This window comes from Taudactylus pleione, unplaced genomic scaffold, assembly GCF_031769625.1.
Source record: "Taudactylus pleione unplaced genomic scaffold, aTauple2 ptg000019l, whole genome shotgun sequence".
Lineage (NCBI taxonomy): Eukaryota > Metazoa > Chordata > Amphibia > Anura > Myobatrachidae > Taudactylus > Taudactylus pleione.
In genome coordinates, this window is record NW_028284421.1 from 11,599,392 (window position 1) to 11,624,742 (window position 25,351).

At 43.7% G+C, this 25,351-nt stretch overlaps 1 protein-coding gene across 10 annotated transcripts in view; it reads left to right on the forward strand.

Moving 5' to 3' along the window:
- Positions 1–25,351, forward strand: part of TJP1 (tight junction protein 1) — a 423,870-nt gene that overhangs the window by 387,938 nt on the left and 10,581 nt on the right. For 7 of the 10 annotated variants that reach the window (XM_088445442.1, XM_088445467.1, XM_088445508.1 and 4 more), the window contains 9 exons: positions 2,125–2,367; positions 2,884–3,753; positions 4,495–4,589; positions 11,158–11,382; positions 14,284–14,334; positions 16,391–16,536; positions 16,906–17,374; positions 20,568–20,785; positions 21,056–21,199. In XM_088445442.1, coding sequence (XP_088301568.1) covers positions 2,125–2,367; positions 2,884–3,753; positions 4,495–4,589; positions 11,158–11,382; positions 14,284–14,334; positions 16,391–16,536; positions 16,906–17,374; positions 20,568–20,785; positions 21,056–21,199 — 2,461 coding nt within the window. The remainder of the gene's footprint in view (positions 1–2,124; positions 2,368–2,883; positions 3,754–4,494; positions 4,590–11,157; positions 11,383–14,283; positions 14,335–16,390; positions 16,537–16,905; positions 17,375–20,567; positions 20,786–21,055; positions 21,200–25,351) is intronic. The other 3 variants (XM_088445452.1, XM_088445464.1, XM_088445462.1) reach the window with 3 other exon arrangements.

Consider the following 25,351-nt stretch of genomic DNA (forward strand, 5'->3'; position numbering starts at 1 on the left):
GCTCTTAGTGATTTGATAAGTTGCATTCTCAAGACTTTTGCTTTGGTCTACAATGAAGCTTATTTAGCTGTAAGCAGTGTTAATTTTTAAATAATAGCTTGTTATGACTCTCCTACAAATGACTGCAGTGGCATTGAGGTATCAGTATTTCCACATTCACATTTCCTGGACTCTACCTGTTTTTTCCTGGTCAGATTCCCTTGTTAGCATTACCTTAGACTATCAAAACCAAGTACAGAAAAAAAAAGGCGCTAAATATAATTTAAACCTATTTCAAGCTAAAATTATTAAATTCTCCTGTAATTAGAAAAAACACAGAACTGGAAACACTTCCTGATCATGGCCACATTTCCTTGTAATGAAGCAAAACGCTGTAAAATAGAACACTGGTCATACCTGTCAATATATTTGTTACATTTTAGTAATATTAAGAGTAAGTATGTGGAGCTTTGATGTATGTTGTTCATAGTAAGAATGAAATTGTGTCTTTATTAAATATTGCAATGCTATCCTAAACAGTATTTTCTCAGATGTGTACGTTGTATTAGTTTGCCATGGTATCTTCTATATTAGGACCAGAAATGTGCAGTTTACTTTTCTGGGGAATTACCAGTAATATGGTGAATTGTTTGTTAGAATCAGGATAAAACAATCAGCGGTTCTGTGCTACCTAATCACCCCAAATTAGCACCAGTGTTAGTATCTGCTGTTTGATTACTGAATTAGTCAGCTGAAAGTACCCTTCTCCACTGCAATGGTAATGGCTGGTTAGTAAAATAAAGCCTTGCAGGTTTATACATATTGTGCACAGTATTTTTTCATTAACTTGTCAAGAAGGACTAGGGGCCCGCTAACCCTATCATGTTACATTTAAATCCTATTATCTAAAATACATTCACAAATATAAATGTGTTTGTGAATGTTATTAGTAGCTGTTTTGCACAAGGCAGCTTGTATTTAGGTCCAGTACCTATAAATGTTGCATGTTGAATAATGACATCAGAGAGTGGGCTGATACTTTAAAAGGAAATATCCCTATAGAGGCAATGTATGAGATTTAGGGGCATATCCAATTAGCCGCAAGGTTTTGCCCACAAATAATTACACGGATCTTGCAACCAATTTTGGATTACCACGGGTATGTGCGCTCTCGATACCCGTAGTATCAAATTGCAAAAAAAATTGGACGCTGGGTTTTTATAAAGGGCAAAATCCCACAGGACGGGAATTTTTTATTTTATTTTATTTTACACTCCGCTTGCGTAGGCTGCCAAAGCTGTGTGCGGGGAGCAGGTGTAGTGTGTGCGGAGAGTGGGTGCAGGGTTAGTGGCAGTAGTGTATACAGGGTTAGCAACTGGTGTGTGCTGGATTACGGGTTGTTCCTGTTCTATGCCCGGTCGGTCCATGGAAACTGCGATGCTGGAGGAGGACAGCGCTGCGGAGTAATTAAGGACTAATTAAGTTAATTGGAAACCTCCAAATGCTCAATTAGTCATTGGGGGTGCCACAGGGGTCCAGAAACAAGTCCTGACAATATATCCTAAATAAGGACTTATTCAAAATACCAAAAATCTCGCACCTGTGGGAAAAACCCTGCAGGTGTGAGATTTTAGGTAAACTTGCACCAAATTAAATATGCCACTTATTTTACTATGGGCAACAGTCTGTATATTCAGGGGTTTCCTGTCAACATAGGTTGTGTTTGAGTCCTAATTTTTACAATATGGTGGACAACACTGTAGAACTCAGAAGATGTAGAATATTATTATACACTATGTACTCAGCCACCTCACAATGAAAATTGTATTGTCTAATTTCACTGCACTCCTGAATTTACTTGTAACCACAGTGAACAGTTTTATATAATGAATTGTAACATAAGAGCATATAAGAAAAATGTTTGTCACCAGAGACTCTTTATCACCTAGTCAGCAAGTGGTACTGTGGTATGGAAAGAAAAACATGATTGAGTTCTAGCCCAGCTTTAGGCTGACTTTGCAGAATGTATTTAGACAATTAATAAAATCTGTATTTGTGAAGACTGTATGAGGAAAACCCTTTTCATGTGAAGAATTTCCCCCATATACTGCTGAAAGTGAACTCGTTATTTTAAACACTCCACAGAAAGCTGATGCCTTACCTGCTGCCCCTTACCTTTCTCTGCCGTCTGAAACAAACACTGCAACTTCAACTGCTGCTGTAAATGTAAATCTAAATAATGTCAGACTGGAGGAACCCAACCCTGCCCCATACAGCTCTTATCAAGCACAAGCTGGCCCAATGCGATCACCAAACACTGAGGCAGCTCACATAATGCTAAAAGACCAAGAGCCTTCATCTTTACCTGTGCACATAGATCCAGCAAAGGTACCTGTGCTACATTGTTGCACCAGTCTGTTGTACTTCTAGTCATACTTGCATCTGAGAGTCTTCTTTCTTTAACACCTTCTTCCTGAACCTTGGCATACTGGAGGTACCTGAAACGCATTGCAGTGTTGATCAGGTACTTGCAGTAGCAAAGGTAGACAATAATAAATCAGATTGAAAATTTGGAGCAGTTCACTATGCTGCATCTAAATCACTGGGATTTATACTGCTTGCATGACTTTCCGGTACTGCATGCCTTTCTTTTCCGTGTTCTTAACCAATTTACTACTTGCAAATGTCTGCTATAATTCCTTCATCACAATTCCGTTTCCTATAGCTCACACTTGTGTCTTTCTAACCTGCACTGCATCACCTTTCTCATTTCAGCAGCATGAGATTACAGCATGTCAACTGCCATCTTGTGGTTGTGGGCTTAATAGGAACTGTAAGATCAGTGCATTGTCTCGTATGTGTTTCTTCCAGAGGATTTATGCAGAACTCCGTTTCTTTGTGCAGGTATATAGAAAAGAGCCATATGCTGTGGAAGAGAACCCTAGACACAATTACTTGATGAAACAACAAGTGCTTGGCCATCAGAGACCAGAGAAAGACACTACGCTCAGCATGGACACCCTGCCGTCTTATGCAGAAAAACCAATGAGTAGAGAATATGATCAGTCTTACAGATACGACCCGGGATCAGATTATGTGGATCAGTTGCCTCACAATTATGACCCACGCATACACAGTGATGATCATGTGCCTACTTACGATGATCAGTGGGGTTATTATGAGGATAAACAGTCATATCCCCCAAGGTCACAGTTTGACAGTAAGCATAGGGACTTCAGTGTCAGGCAGCACTCAGAAGAAAGCCTGGAACGCAGCTACTTTACACAGCAACCTCGTTTCGAGGAGCCGCCTCCTGTTGCCTATGACAATCGACCTCGTCCATCTAAAAACTACAAAGCACCCCAAGTACATTATGAAGAACCCACTCCAACAGAATATGATACACATATCCGTTACAAGCCAGAACCTCAAACCTTTCCTTCTGCGCCCACAGCTAGGGCTGCTGAAACGAAACCATATTTTGATCAACAACCGAGGGGTTATGAGCAAAATCCTTCCCAGGGGTTTAATATGAAGCCAGGACAGTATGATCTTTCTCCTAGAATAGAAACCATGCCTCCTTCAGCACAGATAAAGTCAGACCTTCTGCCAACCAGTAGTAAACCTTTACCTCCACCAGCTGCTGTGAGGGAGGAGGAAGATGATCCAGCCATGAAGCCGCAGTCTGTACTTACCAGAGTTAAGATGTTTGAGAACAAAAGATCGATTCAAGGAGAGAAGAACAAGGACTTGAATGATGTAACTGTTTTAAAGGTATTTGCTCTGTTTACCCACAGTGGTTTATTTGAAAACTTTCATTATCTGTTTGACATGATAGCGCTGAGGCATGAAAGATGTCTGAGGTCGTTACCCATACTGCAGTTTATATAGGATGTTTTTACCCAGGACCCTGGGAAGCCTGTCTCACAAGGGTTAATTAAATATCATCTGTTGTTTAAGATATAATGTTTAGCTCTGTAATATACAGGAGAAACACACAATATACATTTAAGGAGAGGGCTAATTCTATTAATACAATATGTGTATATGTTGGCAAAGAAAGGAATGCGCGTACAAGATTTCAATATATTAACTTAAGACGGACAATTTACTAAAACATTATGGCTCTGGCACAAACCTGATCAAAATATATAGTCCATATAAATTGCCCTTGTTTTTTAAATCCATCTGCAGTCATTAAAAAACTATGAATGCCTTTATTGTTTGAAGGATAATATTTTGAGAGTTCTCTACTAGACTGTTTTGACATAAAAGTTGGTCTTTCCTTTGTGCTTGGGTACGCCCTGCTCACTCATCCAGAGAGGGTCACAAGTTGTGGTGCTGGGCTTTGGAGAGGTTTATCTGTTTGTGACTAGAATTACTCGCTTGATTACGATTGCATTTTATACTCTAAAAATGTTTACTACACTGTCAATAGAACTACTATTGTTGTGAATCCTTTTTAGTAACGAAAGCTTACAGTGTGTCATTTACCTGTTATTGTTTTATTTTTAGGCCCCAGAACTTGCACCCAAACCTATAACTGTTCCAGTAACTGCATCTAAAGCCGCCCCACTGCCTTATTATGATCAAGAAAAGTCAACGTATAGGTAATATGGATATGTTCTGTTACATTGTACAGCTCTTTACTGGCAAGTTTGACCGTTTAAGGGTAGTTTTCCTAAAACCTTTAAAAACTAAGTGTCAGTGTTTCCCATAGCAACCAATAAGAATCTACCTATGCTTTTCTAGAATGTTTTAGGTATATAATATCTACAATCTGGTTGCTATGGGCACCACTTTTCCTTTTTAGAAGCTTTAGTAAATCTCTCCCTTAATATTGGTTATAATCTGCAATGAAGCATAGCTATAGGGTCGGGGATAAAACTTATCTGTTATGTTTTTTTTACTGTATTTATTGTATGGATGTAATGCTATTATTTCTCCTTGTGGCGTATAAGAACATCAGAAGGTTCGGTCTCCAGGTAAACTAATCTATTTTGTTTAAAATCGAATGCTCGCCACCATAAGTATCAGTTTAACATGTTGCCCCAGTAAATTTGTTTAGAGAGAAACACTAATTTAGTTTTTTAGCTTGTGCTGACTGTACAATTCATTGAAGTATTTATAGAGGAAAATACATATTGTACTCAATACTTTCAGTGTATTAATGTGAAGTTTTTTCTACTTCAGGGTCCATAGGGTATCCACAGGATACCTTGGGGTATAGGTGTGACGTCAGTCGCAGGGCACCAAAGAGTTAAGCTTTCAGCCTCCCAGGATGCACTAGGTCCCCCTCCTATACCCCGCCCCCAGGCCAAGGCACCTCAGTTTAGTTTGGTGCCCGGCCGGAGTCGGGTGCACCTGTTGGAGTGGGGGCTAGAAGAGCCCCTGAAGCTTATTCTTCATGCAGCTGTGGCTGCACAACTGGATGAACAGCATGGACAGTCAGTCCTGACGTCCATGCTGTCTTCCCTACACCCCGCCGGTACCAGAACGCCGGTACTGATCCGGGGATGCTGGTGGGCGTCTGGGGTCACAGCTAGCGGTGACCCCAGATGCTCCGGACCATGGCCGGATTCAAGGGGGACAGAGGTAAGCAGCGGGGTCCCGCGGTGGGTCCCCGCTGATCACATGGTCCTAAGTCCCCAGGCAGGGGGCTCCCTGGGGACTGGCTGCAGCGTGGAGCCAGGCGACCAACCTGCGCTTCCACTACCCCCTGGGACAGCGGACCGCAGCAGAGCGGTATCGCTGCGGCGTCCCAGGGGTTAAATGCATGCCAGGGGAGCGCGCCTTCCCTGTCTCACAGCCGGCGCCTCCCCCGCTGCACACAGCCCTCTCTGCACTGTGCTGACTGGTCCTGTGTCAGCGCTCCTCCCCCAGGCCAGCTTCTCTCTGCTCCTCGGCGGCCATCTTCTCTGCAACGCATGGTGAACGCTGCTGGAAGTCTGGAAGGAAGCATCGTGGTCTGGGTCCCCCCGCATACCTCTCCTCCGCTGTGGCTCAGGTCTGTGTATGCAGCGCTGTGTCCTACCAGGCCCTGTGTCTGTGTAGTTGAGTGATCAGCGCTGTTAGTGCAGGAATTGTTATTTCTCTGCATTGTATGTGACTGTGCTAGCGCTGCCTGTAACTATTCTTCACTAAACTGTCAGCTTTATTACTGTCCCTGTTCTTTCTGCTAAAGCCCTTGCGGTGCGGTGCTGCAGGGTGGTCTCTCGCCTATTTAATACTTAATTGGTGAGAGAGGTCACATACGTGGTGCCATCATGTCTGAAAGTGATTTTCCCCTCCGGCTACAGTGTACCACGTGCAAAGTACCGTTAGCGGAGGGGGAGGGTAGCGCGGAGGGCCTTTGCCGGCAGTGTTGTCCATGGCGCGGCCTATTACGGTTACAGCACCGGTACAGGAGCCGCCCTGGGCTTGTTTCGCTCAGGCGTTAACAGCTTTAGTGGGCCAGTTAGCTCCGCAGCCCGCGTTTACTCCGATGGGTTTGTCCCAGCAGTCTGTGGTGTCGTCACCCATGCAGGGGTTCCCACGACAATTGGTGGTACCCCACAGTGTCCCTATTTCCCCGCACCCGGGTTCTCAGGAGCCAGCGTGGGTTAACTCCCTGACGAGTTCTTTACAGCACTTGTCGGATGTATTGCAAGGGGAGTCTGTGATGCGGCCTCATAAAAGGCCGGTGGCGTCTCTGTCCGCTCCTTATGAGGATGACGAAGGGACGTCTGATGATGGGGAGATTCTGGATCCTTACGATCAGGAACCTTTCCATACTAAGGACGCTGATGCTAAGTCCAAAGTATATATTCCTGGACTTATTCGGGCGGTCCGCACAGCCTTGGTGATTGAGGACGAAGTTCCCCCAGCGGCTAAATCTAAGTATGCCTTTTTCAAAGATGTGAAGGGCGATGCCACAGTCTTTCCTCTTTCGGGTCAGTTGGTGGACCATTTAGAGGAGGCGTGGAAACAACCTGGCAAAAGATACCAGCCGCAGAGACGCCTGGCGGTGGCTTATCCGTTCGCGGATAATTATTTTGCTAAGTGTGAATCCCCTCCACAGGTGGATTCTCACGTGACCCGTCTTTTCCGTAGTGCCACATTGCCGATGCCATCCATGTCCTCCCTTAAGGATGCTACGGACCGCAAGGTAGAAATCTGCCTGAAGTCCGCTTATTCCCTTGCAGGGGGGGCAGCACGGCCGGCTATGGCCATTTGCTGGGTTGCCAGAGCGATGGAGCGCTGGGCGGATTCATTAGAGGCTTCTTTTGAATCCGACTGTCCGGCCGAACAAGCGGAGTTGATTGGCAATCTCCGTGATTCGGCCACCTACATCAACGAGGCGGCTCTAGACATTAGTACTCTGGTGTCTAGAATTTCTTCAGCAGCGGTAGCTGCTCGTCGCACCTTGTGGCTGCGATCCTGGAAGGCGGACGCAGATCCAAGAAAGGTCTGGAAGCGTTGCCGTTTACCGGAGAAGTTCTCTTCGGTCCGGATCTGGATAAGATTGTGGCCACGCTGGCGGCAGCCAAATCTGCTTGTCTCCCGTCGGCCGCTGCTCCTTCTGGTTCTGGACCATCGTCCTTTCGGTCATCTAGGGCCCAGGGCAGGCCCAAACCACAGTCGTTTCCTCGACAGGCTGGCCCTAAGAAATCGGGCAAGCCCCGGAAACAGGCATGGAGTACCAGACGTCCGGCCCCCAAGCCAGATGACAAGCCTGCGGCCTGACGGTCCGGGTCTCCCCTTGGGGGATCCCAGGGTGGGAGGCCGCCTGCTGCAGTTCTCCCGGTGTTGGTCGTTCACTACGACAGACACTTGGGTTCTGGAGGTGGTCTCTCACGGGTACGCCCTCTCCTTCCGGCACAGACCCCCGGCTCGATTCTTCACCACGGGTCTACCATCAGACCGGAACAAGGCTACGGAGCTGCGGAAGGTATTGCACACTATGCTCCAGGCTGGAGTTATAGTGCCTGTTCCATTCTCCCAGAGGGGCCAGGGTTTCTATTCAAATCTATTTTTGGTACAGAAACCCAATGGGTCATATCGTCCGATTCTCAACCTCAAAGCACTCAACAAGTCTTTGCGGGTCCCGAAGTTTCGGATGGAGACCCTACGGTCCATCATTCTGGCGCTGGAACCTGGGGACTACATGGTGTCATTGGACATACAGGACGCTTACCTGCATGTCCCTATTCTTTGGCGCCATCAAGAGTTCTTTCGGTTTGCAACCGCAGCGACCATTTCCAGTTTCGGGCGTTACCTTTTGGCCTGGCGACAGCACCACGTGTTTCACCAAGGTGATGACGGTCATGGCGGCTTCTCTGCGGCTGCAAGGAGTCCGCATGTTGCCGTACTTGGACGACCTGTTATTGGTGACAGGATCTCCAGAGCTCCTGTTACACCACTTGGACCTGACCATTGCACTGCTGCAACGGCACGGCTGGCTAATCAACTGGCAGAAGTCCACTCTAATCCCGTCTCGGAGGATTCTGCATCTTGGAGCCTTATTGAACTCGGGACAGCAAAGGATCTTCGTGACGGAGGACAAGATCTCTGCTTTACAGTCAAGGGTGCGCAGTTGTCTGCACAGCCGCCGGGTGTCCTTACACTCGGCGATGAGGTTACTGGGCTCCATGGTGTCGGTGTTCGACATGGTGGAATACGCCCTGTTTCACTCCAGACCTCTGCAGCACCTGATCCTGTCCAAGTGGAACGGGCTGCCTCAGTCTCTGAAGTTCCAGACGATTGTGCTCACCCCGGAGGTTCGCCTGTCCCTTGCGTGGTGGTTAAAGACGACCCACCTCAACAAGGGACGTCCGTTCTGGGTTCCAAATTGGGTCCTGTTGACAACGGACGCCAGTCTTCGGGGCTGGGGAGCAGTTTCGGGTCCACACTTGTTCCAGGGCAGGTGGACGCCGACAGAAGCGGAGCTTCCAATAAATATCTTGGAACTCCGTGCGGTCTTCAATGCTCTCCTGCAGGCACAGCGGTTTCTCCAGGGTCACCCGGTGCAGGTCCAGTCGGACAATGCTACCACCGTGGCCTACATAAACAGGCAAGGAGGAACTCGCAGTCGGGAGGCTCTCGTAGAGGTCTCTCGGATCCTGGTTTGGGCGGAGCGCAATCTTCCGGCCATATCAGCGGTCTTCATCCCGGGAGTGCTAAATTGGCAGGCGGACTTTCTAAGTCGCCAGGACGTTCATCCAGGGGAATGGTCCCTGCACCCGGACGTTTTTCAACTACTGGTGGACAGGTGGGGTCTTCCAGAAATCGACCTCATGGCGTCCCGGCACAACAACAAGTTGCCGGTGTACGGGTCTCGCACAAGAGACGAAGGGGCGTCTCTGGTGGATGCTCTGTCCGTCCGGTGGACGTTCAGGTTCACATACCTGTTCCCTCCGGTCTCCCTTCTTCCACGGGTAGTCCGGAAATTCAAACAGGAAGGAGGGATGCTCCTGTTGATAGCTCCCGCGTGGCCCAGACGGCACTGGTTCTCAGACCTTCAGGGTCTGTCCGTGGACAGTCCTCTGCGGTTGCCGCTACGACCGGACATTCTGTCTCAGGGTCCTTGTCTTCACCCGGACCTGACTCGGCTGTCTTTGGCGGCGTGGCTATTGAGACGGCCATGCTGAGGTCCCGGGGGTTTTCCAGCTCTGTGGTGCGTACCATGTTACGAGCTCGGAAACCGTCTTCCGCGAGGATATACCATCGCGTGTGGCATATGTTCTTCCAGTGGTGTCGACCGAGAGGTTATGCACCGCGGGAGTTTCGTCTGTCTCGGATTCTCGCCTTCCTGCAAGCGGGACTAGATCATGGGCTTCGCCTTGTTTCTTTGAAGGTACAGGTTTCGGCCCTATCTGTCTGGTTTCACCGTAGGATTGCTACAATCCCGGATGTGCGCACCTTTATGCAAGGTGTTCTCCGTATTCAGCCGCCCTTTGTTCCACCTGTGGCGCCTTGGGATTTGGCTGTGGTCCTGAGGGCTCTCCAAGGACCGCCGTTTGAACCACTGGGCTCAGTGGATATTAAATGGCTAACAGCTAAGACTGTTTTCCTTCTGGCCGTTGCTTCAGCCAGACGTGTTTCTGAGTTAGGGGCTCTTTCTTGTAGACCCCCTTTCTTGGTTTTTCATGGGAACAGGGCAGTGCTCCGCACTCGGCCCAAGTTTCTTCCCAAAGTTGTTTCCCAGTTTCAGGTTAACGAGGAAATAGTTGTTCCGGCCTTTAACTCACCGGGTCTTTCCGTGGGTGAGGCCTCTTTGGATGTTGTGCGGGCCTTAAGGACTTATGTGGACCGCACTTCTTTGTTTAGGAAGTCGGACGCTTTGTTGTCCTCTATGGCTTCTGTAAAAAGGGTTGGCCTGCTTCAAAGCAAACTTTGGCAGCCTGGATCCGTATGGCTATTTCTGAAGCTTATCTTCATGAAGGCCTACCGGTCCCTCCTTCTCTGAAGGCTCATTCCACTAGGTCTGTGGGTCCTTCGTGGGCAGCTTGACGTGGTGCCTCGGCAGTTCAGATCTGCAAGGCTGCTACGTGGTCTTCTGTCCATACCTTCGTGAGGTATTACAGGTTTGACACCTTCGCCTCTCAGGATGCTTCCTTCGGGCGGCGGATTCTCCTTTCTGCACAGGAGCGTCCCCACCCTTAAAGGATACTGCTTTGGGACATCCCCAAGGTATCCTGTGGATACCCTATGGACCCTGAAGTAGAAAATATGAGATATGGTAAGAACTTACCCTTGTTATCTCTATTTCTACGAAGTCCATAGGGTTCCACAGGACTCCCGCCCTGTCGCACCTGTGCTGCAGATGGGCTTTGCTCTGGTCACCGGTTTTCCGTCTCCCTCTGGTGAGAATGTGATTCTTGTATGTGTCCAGATCTTTGTTCTCTCTCTTCCTTCTCCTCCTCCGGCCTATGGCTTGGTAACTAACTGAGGTGCCTTGGCCTGGGGGCGGGGTATAGGAGGGGGACCTAGTGCATCCTGGGAGGCTGAAAGCTTAACTCTTTGGTGCCCTGCGACTGACGTCACACCTATACCCCAAGGTATCCTGTGGAACCCTATGGACTTCGTAGAAATAGAGATAACAAGGGTAAGTTCTTACCATATCTCATATTATTTCAATTGTACGGTCAGGAGTTTGTTGCACAAATTGTTACTATTTCATTTTTTTATTTTTTTTAGAGTACCTGAACCGCAAAAACCTCAAGTGAAGCCACCAGAAGATATAGTTCGTTCTAACAACTATGATCCTGAAGAAGATGAGGAATACTACAGGAAGCAGTTGTCTTACTTTGATCGTCGAAGCTTTGAGAAGCCCAACCCTCCTCTGTCTGCGAGCATCCTCCCTGAGCCTGCTAAACCTGGACAGTCTCAGAGTCAACTTAGCTTTAACAGCTACCCTTCCAAGTACGTTTTGACATGCTGCACTTGTCTCTCTGTGACCTCTTCATTGCACCTACATCCTGACCCCTTGCAGTGAAAGACGTAGCACTTCATGTGTGAAAGCTGTACTTGTGACTCCGTTCTTACCTAATATGTGCTGGGGAGCTGGGAAGCTATTCTAAGGTCTTGTAATGTCACACAAGTTTGTAATGAAATCATACACTGCAGGTGTATGGATAATTTTCACAGATCTGCTTTAGGCAGTTGGCACAATTACCTAATACAAATTGGTAACGAACTAGACAATGTCATTATTTCCAGCAAAAAAATGCCAAATTTCAAACCTAGGTGGCTATATTTTAAGACAAAATGACTGTGCAAAGTCTTTAGACTCTTACGAAAACGTAGTGTTAGTATCCAAAAGGAATATATAGCAATCAAAGTTTTACACTGCAGTGTATATTCAGATGCCCTGCTACACTAACTATTAATGCTGAAATGCAATAATGAAATGGCTGCATAAATAACTGTAAACCTGTAACAAAAATAACCTTTTCGAGTGCTGGTTGTGGTTTCTTTTACATGCTAGCTCCTGCATTTACTTAACTGTATATTTAATTTACTCCTCAGGTTTTCCTATATAAATAAGCTTTAACACATTCATTCCCATGGCTGTCAAGTACATATATTTATAAGGCAGGAATACGTGGACTTTAACTTAATTTATTAAGTGATAACTAAATATTTAAGCACTCTGACATGCATCTTATTAAGCATGACCTGTACTCCCATTTAAACAGCTTAAACAATATTGGTTTCCGTTTGGGGGATTATTTCGGGCTCCATACTATTACCTTTCACATTCAATCTTTTTGCAGCATTAAATATTGAGTGCAGAAGTGTGTGGTGTGCGTGTAAATGTGTTTTCTTCTGTTAAATAGTCTAGTGTTACAGTACATCTTTATTGTATTTCACATCATAAAGGGGAACTCTGCAGTCTTTCAGACAGATTAGTTTACTTTTGTATAGTTTTTGTATAGAAGGGAAACCAAAGTAAACAAATTGTTGGAAGACTCTTATCCCAAAGTTCTCCTTTTTAATTTGTGATCTGTTAAAACAAAAATCTAATCTCTTGTCAAATACTGTATCTTGCTCTCTGGGACTCTAAGATCTCTTAATGACTGGTTTACTTCCAGTTTGACCTGATGACTTCTTTCCTCCGTCTGTATTTTCTACTGTTACACACGATACCAGTATTTAAGACCTTTTAAGAAATAGCAACCTATGTTTTCCTGTTTATCAACAACAATGTAGATCTGTCTCGTGGGGCTTTCATGAAAGATTGGAGATAAAATTGTGAAAGATAAAGTACCAACCAATCAGCTCCTAACTGTCATTTTTCAAATGCAGCCTCTAACATGACAGGAGCTGATTGGTTGATACTTTATCTGTCAGTTTTATCTCTCTCCAAGCTTTCATGAATACCCCATTAATTCTCATTTAAAAAAAAAAAAAAAGTGGTAAAAGCTTTCGAATTACATCCAAAGTTGAACATTGACTTGCGTCTGAAGAATATTTCCTGGCACAAATTATAGATTGGTAGATATAGTTTTATGTATTACTTAAAATACTTTTTATCATCCTCTTTCTTCCCGTTTTGTTATTGTGGGGTGTTGGAGCTGTTGTAGAAGCACTTTAGCTGCAGTTCATGCAGCTGTTGTAGAAGCACTTTAGCTGCAGTTCATGCAGTCCATATCCAATTTATTGTTCCATTTTACAAAACAAATGTCCATGTTACCACAGGAGCATATATAGGGGGGAATTCAATTAGCCTCTATACTTTTTCGGGAGAATAAAACGGGACTTACCACTTTTTTTTTGCCTTCGGGGAATTCAATTAGATCACATTTTATTTGCATTCTATATTATCCATTTTCGAGCGAGTACACATAGGATCCGTGATAGTCACAGACCAATGTGTTTTTGTGGGCGCAATCTCAAAAAACAGGGCCGCTTATCGGGGATTTTATTTTTACTGTCACACACAGGTGAAATAAAAATCCCTAATGATAGCCGCCTTCGGGGCTAATTGAATATCCTCTGGGGGATCAGTTAGCCGCCGTAAATTAGAGGCTATTTGAATACCCCCCCCTTAATGCTGTTTATGTTGATTTTATGGAGGTGCCTGCCTGATGACACTATTTACTAAAAGTGTAAAATCTTTTTTTTTTTCATAGCATTGCTAATGCGCTTTTTCAGTGTTTTACTTCCCCATGGAGGGCATTTTTATGTACAATCAAATTAAATCAATATTGTGAGGAGATAAGAACAGAAACCTAACCACGCAGTGGCCATTAATGTCAATAGAACTATAGGAAAGAATCACTGGATGATTTGTTCTTGGTTTTATTGATGATTCGCACCATATGCAGGCTTTACATCTAGACAAGATTTAGCTTTGGAGCACCACAATGTCATCAAATGAACCACACTTTCTATACCCCTTAGCAACAAGTCATATACAGACTTTAAACCGTTAAATCAATGAAATGCTGTGTCTGGTTTTCCTGTACAGGGTTCAGCTCGTTGATGGTGACTCTACCAAAATATTGTTTTGTTTATTCGCTTGTCTAATACTACAGTATGTTATGTGATTATCTTAACCATTGCTTAATATGTCTTCCCTGGATAGATAATAGGAACTTCATACATCTTTCCTATCTTTCCTTATGTATTCCCCAGCATTTTACTGCTTCTCAGTGTTAACAATAACTAATCTGTTTTTATATTAGGCGTTTGTTACTCTGCAATAGGTAGATTTTGTGTAAGTATGTCTCAGAAAAAGCTTACAAGGTGTGATTTACCTAAAGTTAGAATGACCCTTTTCTTTCATTCTTCTGTCACATTTGCTTTGGCACCGCATAGATTTCTTGGCTCTTACACTAGCTATGACTACTTGAAAAGGAACATCAAGTGGTAAGACTGGCATTAACATAAGGCTGTCTTTATGATGTCATTCCTCCTAAACTTACCACAGCATTATGTGCACCCAGCAAAATAATTTTAGACAGCCGGTTATTTGCTAAGGGGGGAGGGGGGGGGGGGGTGACAAAATTTACTATAGAAGCAAATTGCTAATCTAATTTTAATACATTATATCACTGTTTGCCGCGATTAGTGCACATAAAGCTGGGGATTCTTCTTGAGATGCTTTGAAGACCTAGTTGGCATTTGTTTGTATGTCAAGTATGCTGAGAACACATCTGTAAAGAACCCTTAGATAAAGACGGCCGAATCGTTGTCTGACCGTAAAAAAAAAAAAAAAAACCTGGTTGCAGCACTTAGAAATAAGACTGGTTTCCTGCTTGCTCTCTTGCTGCATTTTGTTGTTGCAGTGAAAAGGCTTGTATATGAGATCTATCATACATATGGAATGAACAGTACATAAGTCATCTGCCTTTATGTTGTAAATTTTTGTGCTCTTGCATTAGCATCTCAATTCCGTCTTTTACACTAAGGTGTAGAGTGGACTGTACCCGTAGTGCAGTGAATGTAAAATTACCCAACAATACTGTTCATACATAAATCACGTGGTTTGTGTGTGAGAACTGAAGATATAGGCAGTCAGAACTTCATTGAAGAATCAATATTTATGGATTACAGAGCTTGTTAAAAAAAAACAAAAAAACTAAACATTAAAAATTACATTTTGCAGGTACAAATTGCCACATTGTGATTCTTACAAAGGGGCATATTCATTTAGGTGCGAAAAGTCCCGTGCTTTTCGCATGCCGGTCTTTTCGCCGACATCGCTGGTTTTGCATGCGAAAAAGTATCGCGCTCGTCCCCGCTTATCCCCATATTCAATTAGAAATTGGCAAAAACGGGACCCGGCGAAACGTAAACAGGCGAAAAGTGCTGTCAGATTTGGGGAAATCAGCCTGACACCCCCCAAAAGTTGCGCTGTCATTGGGGATCACTATTGATACCCCGGAGTAGGCCTGCTGAAGGTATTTGGGGTACTTAAATGCTCTCAATAGCTGCTAATTAGCGTCTCTACATAAGTGGTGAAGAATAGCATTTAGCAGTTTTTTTGGGTGAATATAAGTTGAACCAGCAAATTTGGGGTACACAAAAATGGGTGCTAGCATATTTGAAAGTTGCTAAAGTGTAATTTTAAAAAACGTAAAAAATCCACCTGCCGCAACCACCAGCAAACTTAAAAACACCTGGGCCATACTTGGGAAGGGGGGGGGGGGTGGGGGGAGAGGGTCTATTACGCTAGTTTTTAAGTTTGTACCCCAACTTTGGACTTTTTCACCCCCAAAATGAAAGTTTTTTTGGGGTGATCTAAAGTATTCAATGACTAGGGGTGAGCGGGTTCAGTTTTACTCGGATCTTTAAACGGCATTTTATTGGCTATCGCCTATCATGTGTTTTGGATAGCCAATATAATAAATCCGAATTTGCGGTAAAGTGGCAATAAGAACCGAGTAAAACCGAGCCTGCACATCCCTAATTATGACACAGTTTACCTTTGGGGGACTGTCCCAACGGTGCAGAGAGTTTTTTCCGAGGTTTGCGCCCCAAAACCCCAATTCTGCACTTTTTAGCGACACCTATTCATAGGCAAAACTTTCTCGCAGGTTCCAATGCATTGAGTTTCCGCACCGGCAAAAAGTCTCCGGAATTGAATACGGAGGAAACTTTTCGCATGGCGAAATGACGTCACTCGCTGTACTTTATCGCAGAAAACGGCTATTCGCACCTAATTGAATACGGCCCAAAGTATGTAAAGGGCATATGTCCTGAAATGTCGTTTTTTTTCCCCTACTCAGCAGTTGCATCAATATAAATGCGTAGTGTTATTTAATTGATGCCTACATGTTCAGTTCTGCAGTACTGTTGCAGAGCAGTGGCACCTTTTTTATATGGATCCTAATAACGGGAGCAAGAAGCCTAGTACTCTGTATATGTGTGTGTGCTTTTAGTTCTCTGTAATACTTACTGATATTTGCTTGAACCTCAACAGGGGAAAACCTGCAGATCTGGATCCTCCTGACAGACCTATAAGTGAGAAATTATATGACCCAGCCCCACAGCTTACATCCACCTCACAGTATAACCAGCCTTCTCCAGTGCTTGTTAACCATACAGCGCATACGAAACATTCAGAAGGTAGGTATTGTGTGTTTTGTTTTAGCATTTTTTTTTATCACGTTGCAATTTAGGGGACAAATTTAAAATGTCCGGACATATTGAGAATTGGGAGAAGTGTATGCACTGCTTTAGCTCAAAATCTCAGTGTAAGAATAAAGCTGCCCAGTTTTTGTGTGCGTAACACAATATCTTGCAGCGTTTTCCTTGCAGACATTGCTTTTGCACCATTTAATTGTACTTGCGCCTAAATGTAAATAAAGCCTATAACCTTGTTGGTTGCAGGTTTGTTAATAAATTTATGTTTAGGTCTAACACTACATCTGAATATTGTTTATGGTAGTTGACTAGTCGCAGATTTCCAGTGACATGTGCATGTATGTTTTTCAGTCAGTTCTATGTCATTGGAGATTACCAATTCCACCGTGACTAAGCCGCAACCGCCACCACCTCAGACCAAGCCAACTATCTTCAGACCTTCTAACAGAGAGGATACAGTGCAGACAAACTATTTTCCCCAGAAAAGCTTTCCTGACAAAAGTCCCATTAATGGCACTGAACAGACTGCAAAAACCATCACACCATCATTTAACCGTTTTACTCCAAAACCATATACCAGTTCTGCCAGACCTTTTGAACGCAAGTTTGAGAGCCCCAAGTTCAATCACAATCTCCTGCCAAACGAAGCACAAGTAAAGCCTGAGCTGCCCGCAAAACCTCAGAATTCTCCTCAACCAATATTAAAATCAACCAATGCGGCCATGTCTCCTGAGCTTGATGGTACATCCAAGCAACTGGACAGCAAACCTAAATATCAACAAAATAATGTCAATGCAGTGCCTAAAGCTATCCCAGTCAGGTAAAGTTACATTCTAAACTGTAAGCATTGATGTACTGTAGTAAGTGTATACTGTAGCCCATCGTGCTATTTATAAGTCAATGTGAAAAATCTGAGCTATAACATTTTACTAATTGAACATTCTGAACGGAGTGGACATAACCCTCCATCCAGGAAGGATGTATGGGAAGAGGAAAAATAGCAGGCTGTGATCACTGTGGATAATCAAAAGTGGGAGGCAATGTGTGGGCTGACCCCTGAACAGGTGCTGGTGAGGTGGACTGTTGTGGTGTATAACAATCAAACCACAGTCCATCCTGTATGAAATCCTGAGAGGCCATTTACATGAAACCAGCACAAGGACAACAGTGTCCTGTTTACCTCTGTCCTGAGACATGGGAAATACTTCCAAGTAACGTACATCTAGTGTAGGGTTAACAATGCAAAGTGATTCTATTCACAGATAAAATTAAATGTGAAGTACTCTCTAACCCCTATACATCAGGTAGTATAGGGTTAGGAAGCACAAAAGAAAACAAAAAACTCTTCCTTCCAGCAGAGTTAGCATAAGTCACGTAGAACGCATATAATATATTTGCAAAAGGGCGTTAAAATCAGCTACCTAAATACATAAGTATGGTAGTATCTACATGCATACATATTCTGCCTCCTTTACTTACATGTTGGCACCAAATAAACTAATACAAACACAAACATTGGAAGGATTCCAGTGCTATATACCTTGGACCTAGGAGAATGGTATACTCAGAGACCAAATCTCCCCTCAGCAAACATTTCCATGATCAATTGCAGCTGAGCCTCTCCAATGAGGAGAGAGGGGGATGGCAGCTCAGTCTTCACAAGTAAATTTGAAGCAAAATTTAACCCCTACACACTTGGTAGTTGAGGGTCAAATAGAGCAATAGCAGTGATATTTATAACTGTCTGGCCTCCTGTTTCCTATAACTATTTACATTGATACCTTTATACTTATATATGTGACCACCCTACCAATACCTTTATGTCCTGTGAGGACACACGCCGTACATGATTTACATGAGACCAGCATAGGTGGCTCCCCCTCCTGTTTCCCTTTATCTTTTGACATGTTCAAAGTAAAAGCAACAACTGCAAAGTTTGTGACAGTCTTCACAAATCTAATGAATGTGAAGCACTCAGAAAGAAATAAGTGATAGTTATATTGACAGTAGAAATTTGCAAATAGACACTAAATCGCAATCACATTGGTAGGATATAAGTGCAATGCAAACAGTCACATACAATGCATATGTAATATAATTACAATGGGCTCAAAATCGACTACAGCAACATAAAGTAATAGGGTATAGAGCACCATATACCTTAACCAAAGGAGAGGTATACGGGGAGACTGACCCAGACCCTCCTGAGACCACAGCTACCAGGTGCACTGAGCGTGGACTGTGAGCATCTCATACATGTAGAGGGTAGACTGAGCAACCCAGATGCACAAAACTAATCATTGGAACTGCATCTGGGTCAGGGGAGGAGCTGCCGTGGGAGCGCCTACCTCCCCTAAGCTGCGCTAACCAGCTGGGTATGCTGGCCTCATGATAGCAGATTGCGTCTGCTGCCGATCCCCGGCGTCAGATGATAAGGCCCCGGCTGGTGTAGTAAGGATGCGGACAATCCCTGGTACTTACAGCAGCGGCTTCTTGTGCGTCTCTGACACCAGAAGCAAGGACTGCCGTGCGCGATTCCCCTTACCTGACATCTCCGAGCATCAGGTGCAGTCCAGGTCGCAGCATTGCTGCTAGCTAAGCTCAGCTGCGACCCGCCAAAATCACCAGCACAATTACTAATGTTGCTGCCCGACATAGGTAAATGGAGTCGCAGGCCATGCGTCCTAATACCGACGCTTAGTACTGCCAACTCCAAAAAACATAGTAAAATAAATCATAAAATATAAGCTTAGGACTGTACAAAGGTGCGTCTGAATCCTGCGGCACCAACGAACAAATAAAGTCTCCTGGCTTGGGGCGGGGTAAATATGGAGGAAGACCCAGGGCATTCTGGGAGCCAAAGCTTTAACTGTTTGGTGCATGGGCTTCCAACCATAATATCACCATGGTATCCCTGTGGACCCCAAAGAAGAAATTATTATTAAATATCTGTCTGCTTTAACTGTAAATGCCTTTTATCCCTTTAGAACTTTAACACATTCTTTTTTAGCATTTACAAAAGGATATTTTAGATGGTTGAATGTGGTTTGTGTTCTACTTAAGTGTCAAGTTTGCATTTAAAAGAAACCACGAATACTGAGTGTTTTTTAAATGTAAAGGTTCACACTATACATCTCCTCCCACGCTGCCATTGACCTTTACAGATAGCTGATGACACAGTTCTGCTATTGCCCCTTGTGACCCAAACTGTCACACCACCTTAAATTGTTCATGGTAAAATAGCCCATATTGTGAGCCGAGGATCCAGTCTAAAGCAGTGATAAGCAGAAGCTGCATGTATATGCCACCGGTTAACTATCATACAGAGCTAATTGTAAACTTTTTTTTTTTTTATTGGTTCTGCTTAAGTCTAAAATGTAATGTAGGGAAATGGAAAGCATTTGTAATATAACAATATGCTTTTTTCATGCTTCACTGTTTTATTGTAAAACCAAGGGAATTTAGAGTAGTAGTCTTATACCTCGGTCTTATAAAATCTGTTTTCCTTCCAACCCCTCCTGTTAATCTGCCTGCTACTTTATATATGAGACTACACTATATTGTAAAAGAGCGCTTTACAGAAAAGGTAATGTTAATAATCCCAGTAGATAGGATGAAGCAAATCATTGGGGTTTTTTTTGGTTGAGAAGTAGGCCCTATTGAAGCAGTTACAACTCGTTCAATGTACAAGCTGGAGAATTCAGCTCCTGTGTATCAGTATGGGTTGGAGACCTGATATAATCTGGAATCTTAGAGATACCAGTCACTTCCCTTTTCCCCACAATAAACCCCCCCCCCCACTACTCCCATTCCTGGGTTTGCTTGCAGTGGATATTTGTAAATAGTGGGCAGTGCCGTTACGCGGCAGAGGGACTGACGAGTATAATTAATTACCAACCAAGAGAATAGTTATTTACAAATACTCTTATAAGAAAAAAGATTTGATCAGCAACGCTCATAAAGCAATTCCGATCTTATTAAATGCGATCCAATGGTTTTCTTCTATGTTTCAGTCCCTCTGCTCTGGAAGATGATGATGAGGATGATGCCCACACAGTTGTGGCAACTGCTAGAGGCATTTTCAACAGCAATGGCGGCGTGTTAAGTTCCATAGAGACGGGAGTCAGTATTATCATACCTCAAGGAGCTATTCCTGATGGCATTGAGCAGGAAATCTACTTCAAGGTCTGCCGGGACAACAGCATCCTTCCACCTCTGGATAAAGAGAAAGGTTAGGAGCATATGTGACAACACCTAAAAACCAAGGGAGAGATTTATCGAATATTGGAGAGAGAATTTGCTCATATCAACCAATCAGCTTCTAACTGTCATTTTTCTAGCATAACCTGTAAAATGACAGCTAGAAGCTGATTGGTTGGTTCATTATTTTTCTAAGATTTGGTAAATCTCCTCCATAGTTAATTCATAGGTCAAGTGCCTAGCATTGCATGTGCATCATTATTTTATGGTTTTTCGACTTATATTTGATCTTTGTTTGCAGGCGAAACACTACTCAGTCCCTTGGTAATGTGCGGGCCCCATGGATTAAAATTCCTGAAGCCGGTGGAGCTGCGCTTACCACACTGTGCGTCTATGACTCCTGATGGTTGGTCTTTTGCTCTAAAATCATCCGACACCTCGTCGGGTACGCTTTCTTCCATCTGTCCTATGGGTCGTTTGGTCACTATCACTTACATAGCATGATTCACATGTTCCAAAACAAATTGGTCAACAGAATCCATACATTTGCATTTCTCGTACCCTTTCACTTTCTAGTTTTTACATATGTACGGCTTTTTAAGACTCGTAGTGGTTTTACAAGCTGAGCAATACTTCATTAGGGATGCAGAATATTGTGGCAACTTCTGTGTGAACACAGAAGAAAATCATACCAGGCACTGAAAGAAATTGGAAAACTTTACAGTGGCGCTAAAACTACCTCCGATTTTCACACAAGTCCTAAAAGTAGATAAAGAGAACCAAATCAAACAAATGAGACAAAAAAATTAGACGTGCTCATTTTTTTATTTAGGATAATGATCCAGTATCACATCTGTGAGTGGCAAAAGTATGTGAACCTTTAGGCTGAACAGATATTTTGAAGGTGAAATTAGTCAGGTATTTTCAATCTGTGAGATTACAATCAGGAGTTAATGGACAACGTGTCTTTTTAAAAGAACAGGGATCTATCAAAGTTTGATCACAACACTTTTGTGGAAGTGCATCATGCCACGAACAAAGGAGATTTCTGAGGACCTCAGAAGAGTTGTTGATGCTCATCTTGCTGGAAAAGGTTACAAATTGTGTGAAAATATGAGGTAGTTTTATGCCATATTTCAGCAGAAATATAGAAAATTCTGAAGGGTTCGCAAACTTTCAAACACCACTGTATATTTAGGTCTGTGTATGTACAGGTGTGTGTGTGTGTGTGTGTATGTGTGTGTGTATATATATATATATATATATATATATATATATATATATATATATATATATATATATATCTCTCTATATCCAGAGGAGGTCAGCACTCAGTGACCTAATAATGCTGCCTAGGGTAAGCATTCAGTGGTATACATGAGATACCAAAATACATAGCAATTGATGAAGAATGCGCTCACCAGGACTTCTCTTCAGATTCCAAAAAGTTGAAGAAAAACCTACTTTAATGTTCATAACATAGTAAAATGTCAGGAGGTCGACGTTCCGACCGCACAAACGTGGTCTTAATCAGTACACCACAAGTGAAACACAGGAAGATGAAGGTCTGATGAAGACAGCGTTTGTGCGGTCGAAACGTCGACCTCCTGACATTTTACTTTGCTGTGAACATTAAAGTAGGTTTTTCTCTAACTTTTCAGAATCTGAAGAGAAGTCCTGGTGAGTGCATCCTTTATCAATTGCTATATATATATATATGTGTGTGTGTGAAAGAAGTGAAGGTTGCTGCGCCAGATAGTTGATATATCTACAATGTGGCATATATCTTTAAACGTAAAAAAAAATGTATAAATACCCCCCCCCCTATATATTGTTTAAGGTGGCAGCTTTTACCCAAGAGAGATGTGTAACGGTGTACTTGGATGTTAGCACCTATTGGTGTTAAATAAAATGTTCATTAATACACAAAACATGTATTTGAATGTGAACAAACCAGTATAAAGATGCCTTCTTACATGGCACTTTATATTTATTATATTGAATTATATAGCAAATTTAATATGTTTGATTTCATCTTTATATACAAAATACTTTGCACTTGAGCACTTTAACACTTTTTTTTTTTAGAAATATCCACAGTTATATACAAGGCATCTCTACACTGAGCACTGGTCTGTTCACATTCAAATACATGTTTTATGTATTAATGAACATTTTATTTAACACCAATAGGCGCTAACATCCAAGTACACCTATATATATATAATTTGTGTGTATATGTAAAATGTGTGTTACTTTTGTAATTGTATGATCTAATGATCCATTAATTACTCAAATGTGTATATAGCCACAGAAACACGTTCCAAACTGGTTGGGTACGGGGTGCCAGCGTTTGGGGTCCCGGCAGTCAGAATACAGACTCCGGCATCTTGACTAGGTTACCATCCCGACGGCTGTAGGTAAGGGTCAATCCATGTGGAATGGTCCAGCCCTGGTTGCTTGACCGTTTTTAAAAATGTTTATTTTTGGTGTGTGACGACTGTAAGTTAGTAGTCAGACACCACCATTACTTTATTTTTATTTACCTTTATTTGAAGATGGCGGCCATTTTGTATCATGGCGTATGACATTTTTCACTGTTGCGAACGTTTGGGGTAATGCAATTTCTTCATCAGGGTCCATAGGGATCCACAGGGATACCATGGGGATAATGTGGTTGGAGTGATCCAGGCACCAAACAGTTAAAGCTTTCAGCTTCCAGATTGCCCCCTGGTCCTCCTCCACATATACCCCGGCCACAGGCATTCAGTTGTTCGTTTGGTGCTGCAGGATTCAGACGCATGTTTCTAACGGGGACTGCTCAGGCAGTCCCAAGCTTTTATTTTATGTTTTATTTTATTTTCTATGTTTTTGGGTTAGCCGTGCTGAGCGTCTGAATTAAGACTCCTGCACTGTGACTCCATCTACCTCTGCCGGGCCGCAACACCCGTAACATCTGTGGTGATTTCGGCAGGTCACGGCAGAGCTCGCTAGCAGCGATGCTGGGGCCTGAACTGCAACCGGACGCACAGAGATGTTCAGTAAGGCGATGCCTTGCTCACGGGGAATCTCGTGTGGCAGTCCTTGCTTCTGGCGCTGGCGACGCATCGTAAGCCGCTGCAGTGAGTGCACGGAACGCCCGCTCCCTCACTAGACCGCTGGGGCCTTTATCGTCTGACGCCGGGGATCGGCAGTAGACGCTTCTGCTGCCATGAGGCCAGCGTACACGGCCAGTTCACGCAGCTTAGGGGAGGTAAGCTCTCCCCAAGCAGTTTCTCCCCTGACCCGGCCTCAGAACCATTAAAGGTTTTTGCGCGTCTGGGTCGCTCATCCTACCCTTCTCATGTATATGTGTCTACTGTCGGTGCTCTGCTGAAGCGATTTGGTCTCAAGGTTTTGGGTCAGTCTCCCTGTATACCTCTCCCTCGGGTCAAGTATATGGTGCTCTATATCCTACCAAGCCTCGTGAGTAGTTGATTCGGAGTCTATTGTAATTAATTACATATGCATTTTATGTGACTCTTGGCAAGCTGCTGTGTTAATACTGCCTTTTTTATTTCTGACTGTCAGTTATAACTATCACTGTTTTTTTCTCCTTCTCCTTCTGGTACAGGTGGATGGGGGGGTTTTCTGTGTACTTCATAATTACTAGTATTTGTGAAGGCTGTCACATTGCATTGTTACCTTTTATTATGAATATGTCAAAAGGTAAAGGGAAAAAGGAGGTTGAGGCCCCTGTGCTGGTTTCATGTAAATCCTGTTTTGCGGGCTTGTCCTCTCAGGACTTTATAACAGACAGCACATCAACCATCCTGTATAAAGAACCATATCACCAGTTCAGTCTATTAGCCTCTGTACAGGAGCCAACTTGGGTGCCTCCTTGTCTCAGGTGATGAAGCAACTAATTGATCATTTGGCTACTGGAACACTGCCTCCTTTAATGGGATACTCACAGCATGCTATGTTTGTCCCTTCTATACATCCTTCCTGGATGGATGTTTATACCCGCTCAAGTCAGAGTATGACTCAGTTGGCTGTTGGAAACAGACCGGTAGTCGCTAAGGCGCCTTAAGCGGACTTTCGTTTTATCAGTCTGCTCAGCATGTAGATTCAGACGCATCATCGGAGGAATCGGATGATGCGCCGGATTCTTCTCCAGGGCCTTGCCTGGGAGAGGAGGACCATCTTTCTACAATGGATGTCTTTTCTTTGGTAAGGGCGGTGAAATCAATACTAAATATACAGGCTGATGGGCCAGCTCCTAGAAAGAAGGCTCCAGTATTTAAACACCGGAAGGGGCGGTCAGCTCACTGTATTGATGGAAGAGACGTGGAGTAACCCGGATAAACAGAAAGATTAGCATCTTTTGTATCCTTTGCCAGCTACTGAATTTATTAAGTGGGAAGTACCTCTTACCGTGGATTCTCAGGTGACACATTTAGTCAGGAACTTCTGCTTATTCTGTCAGTATCTCCTCTTAACGGTCCTACAGATAGGAGATTGAAACATGTCTTAAAGCAGTATTTCATAATCTAGAGCTTTTACTCGACCAGGTAGGTCTTGGGTATCCACGGCTGTTGAGGAATGGACGGGGGGC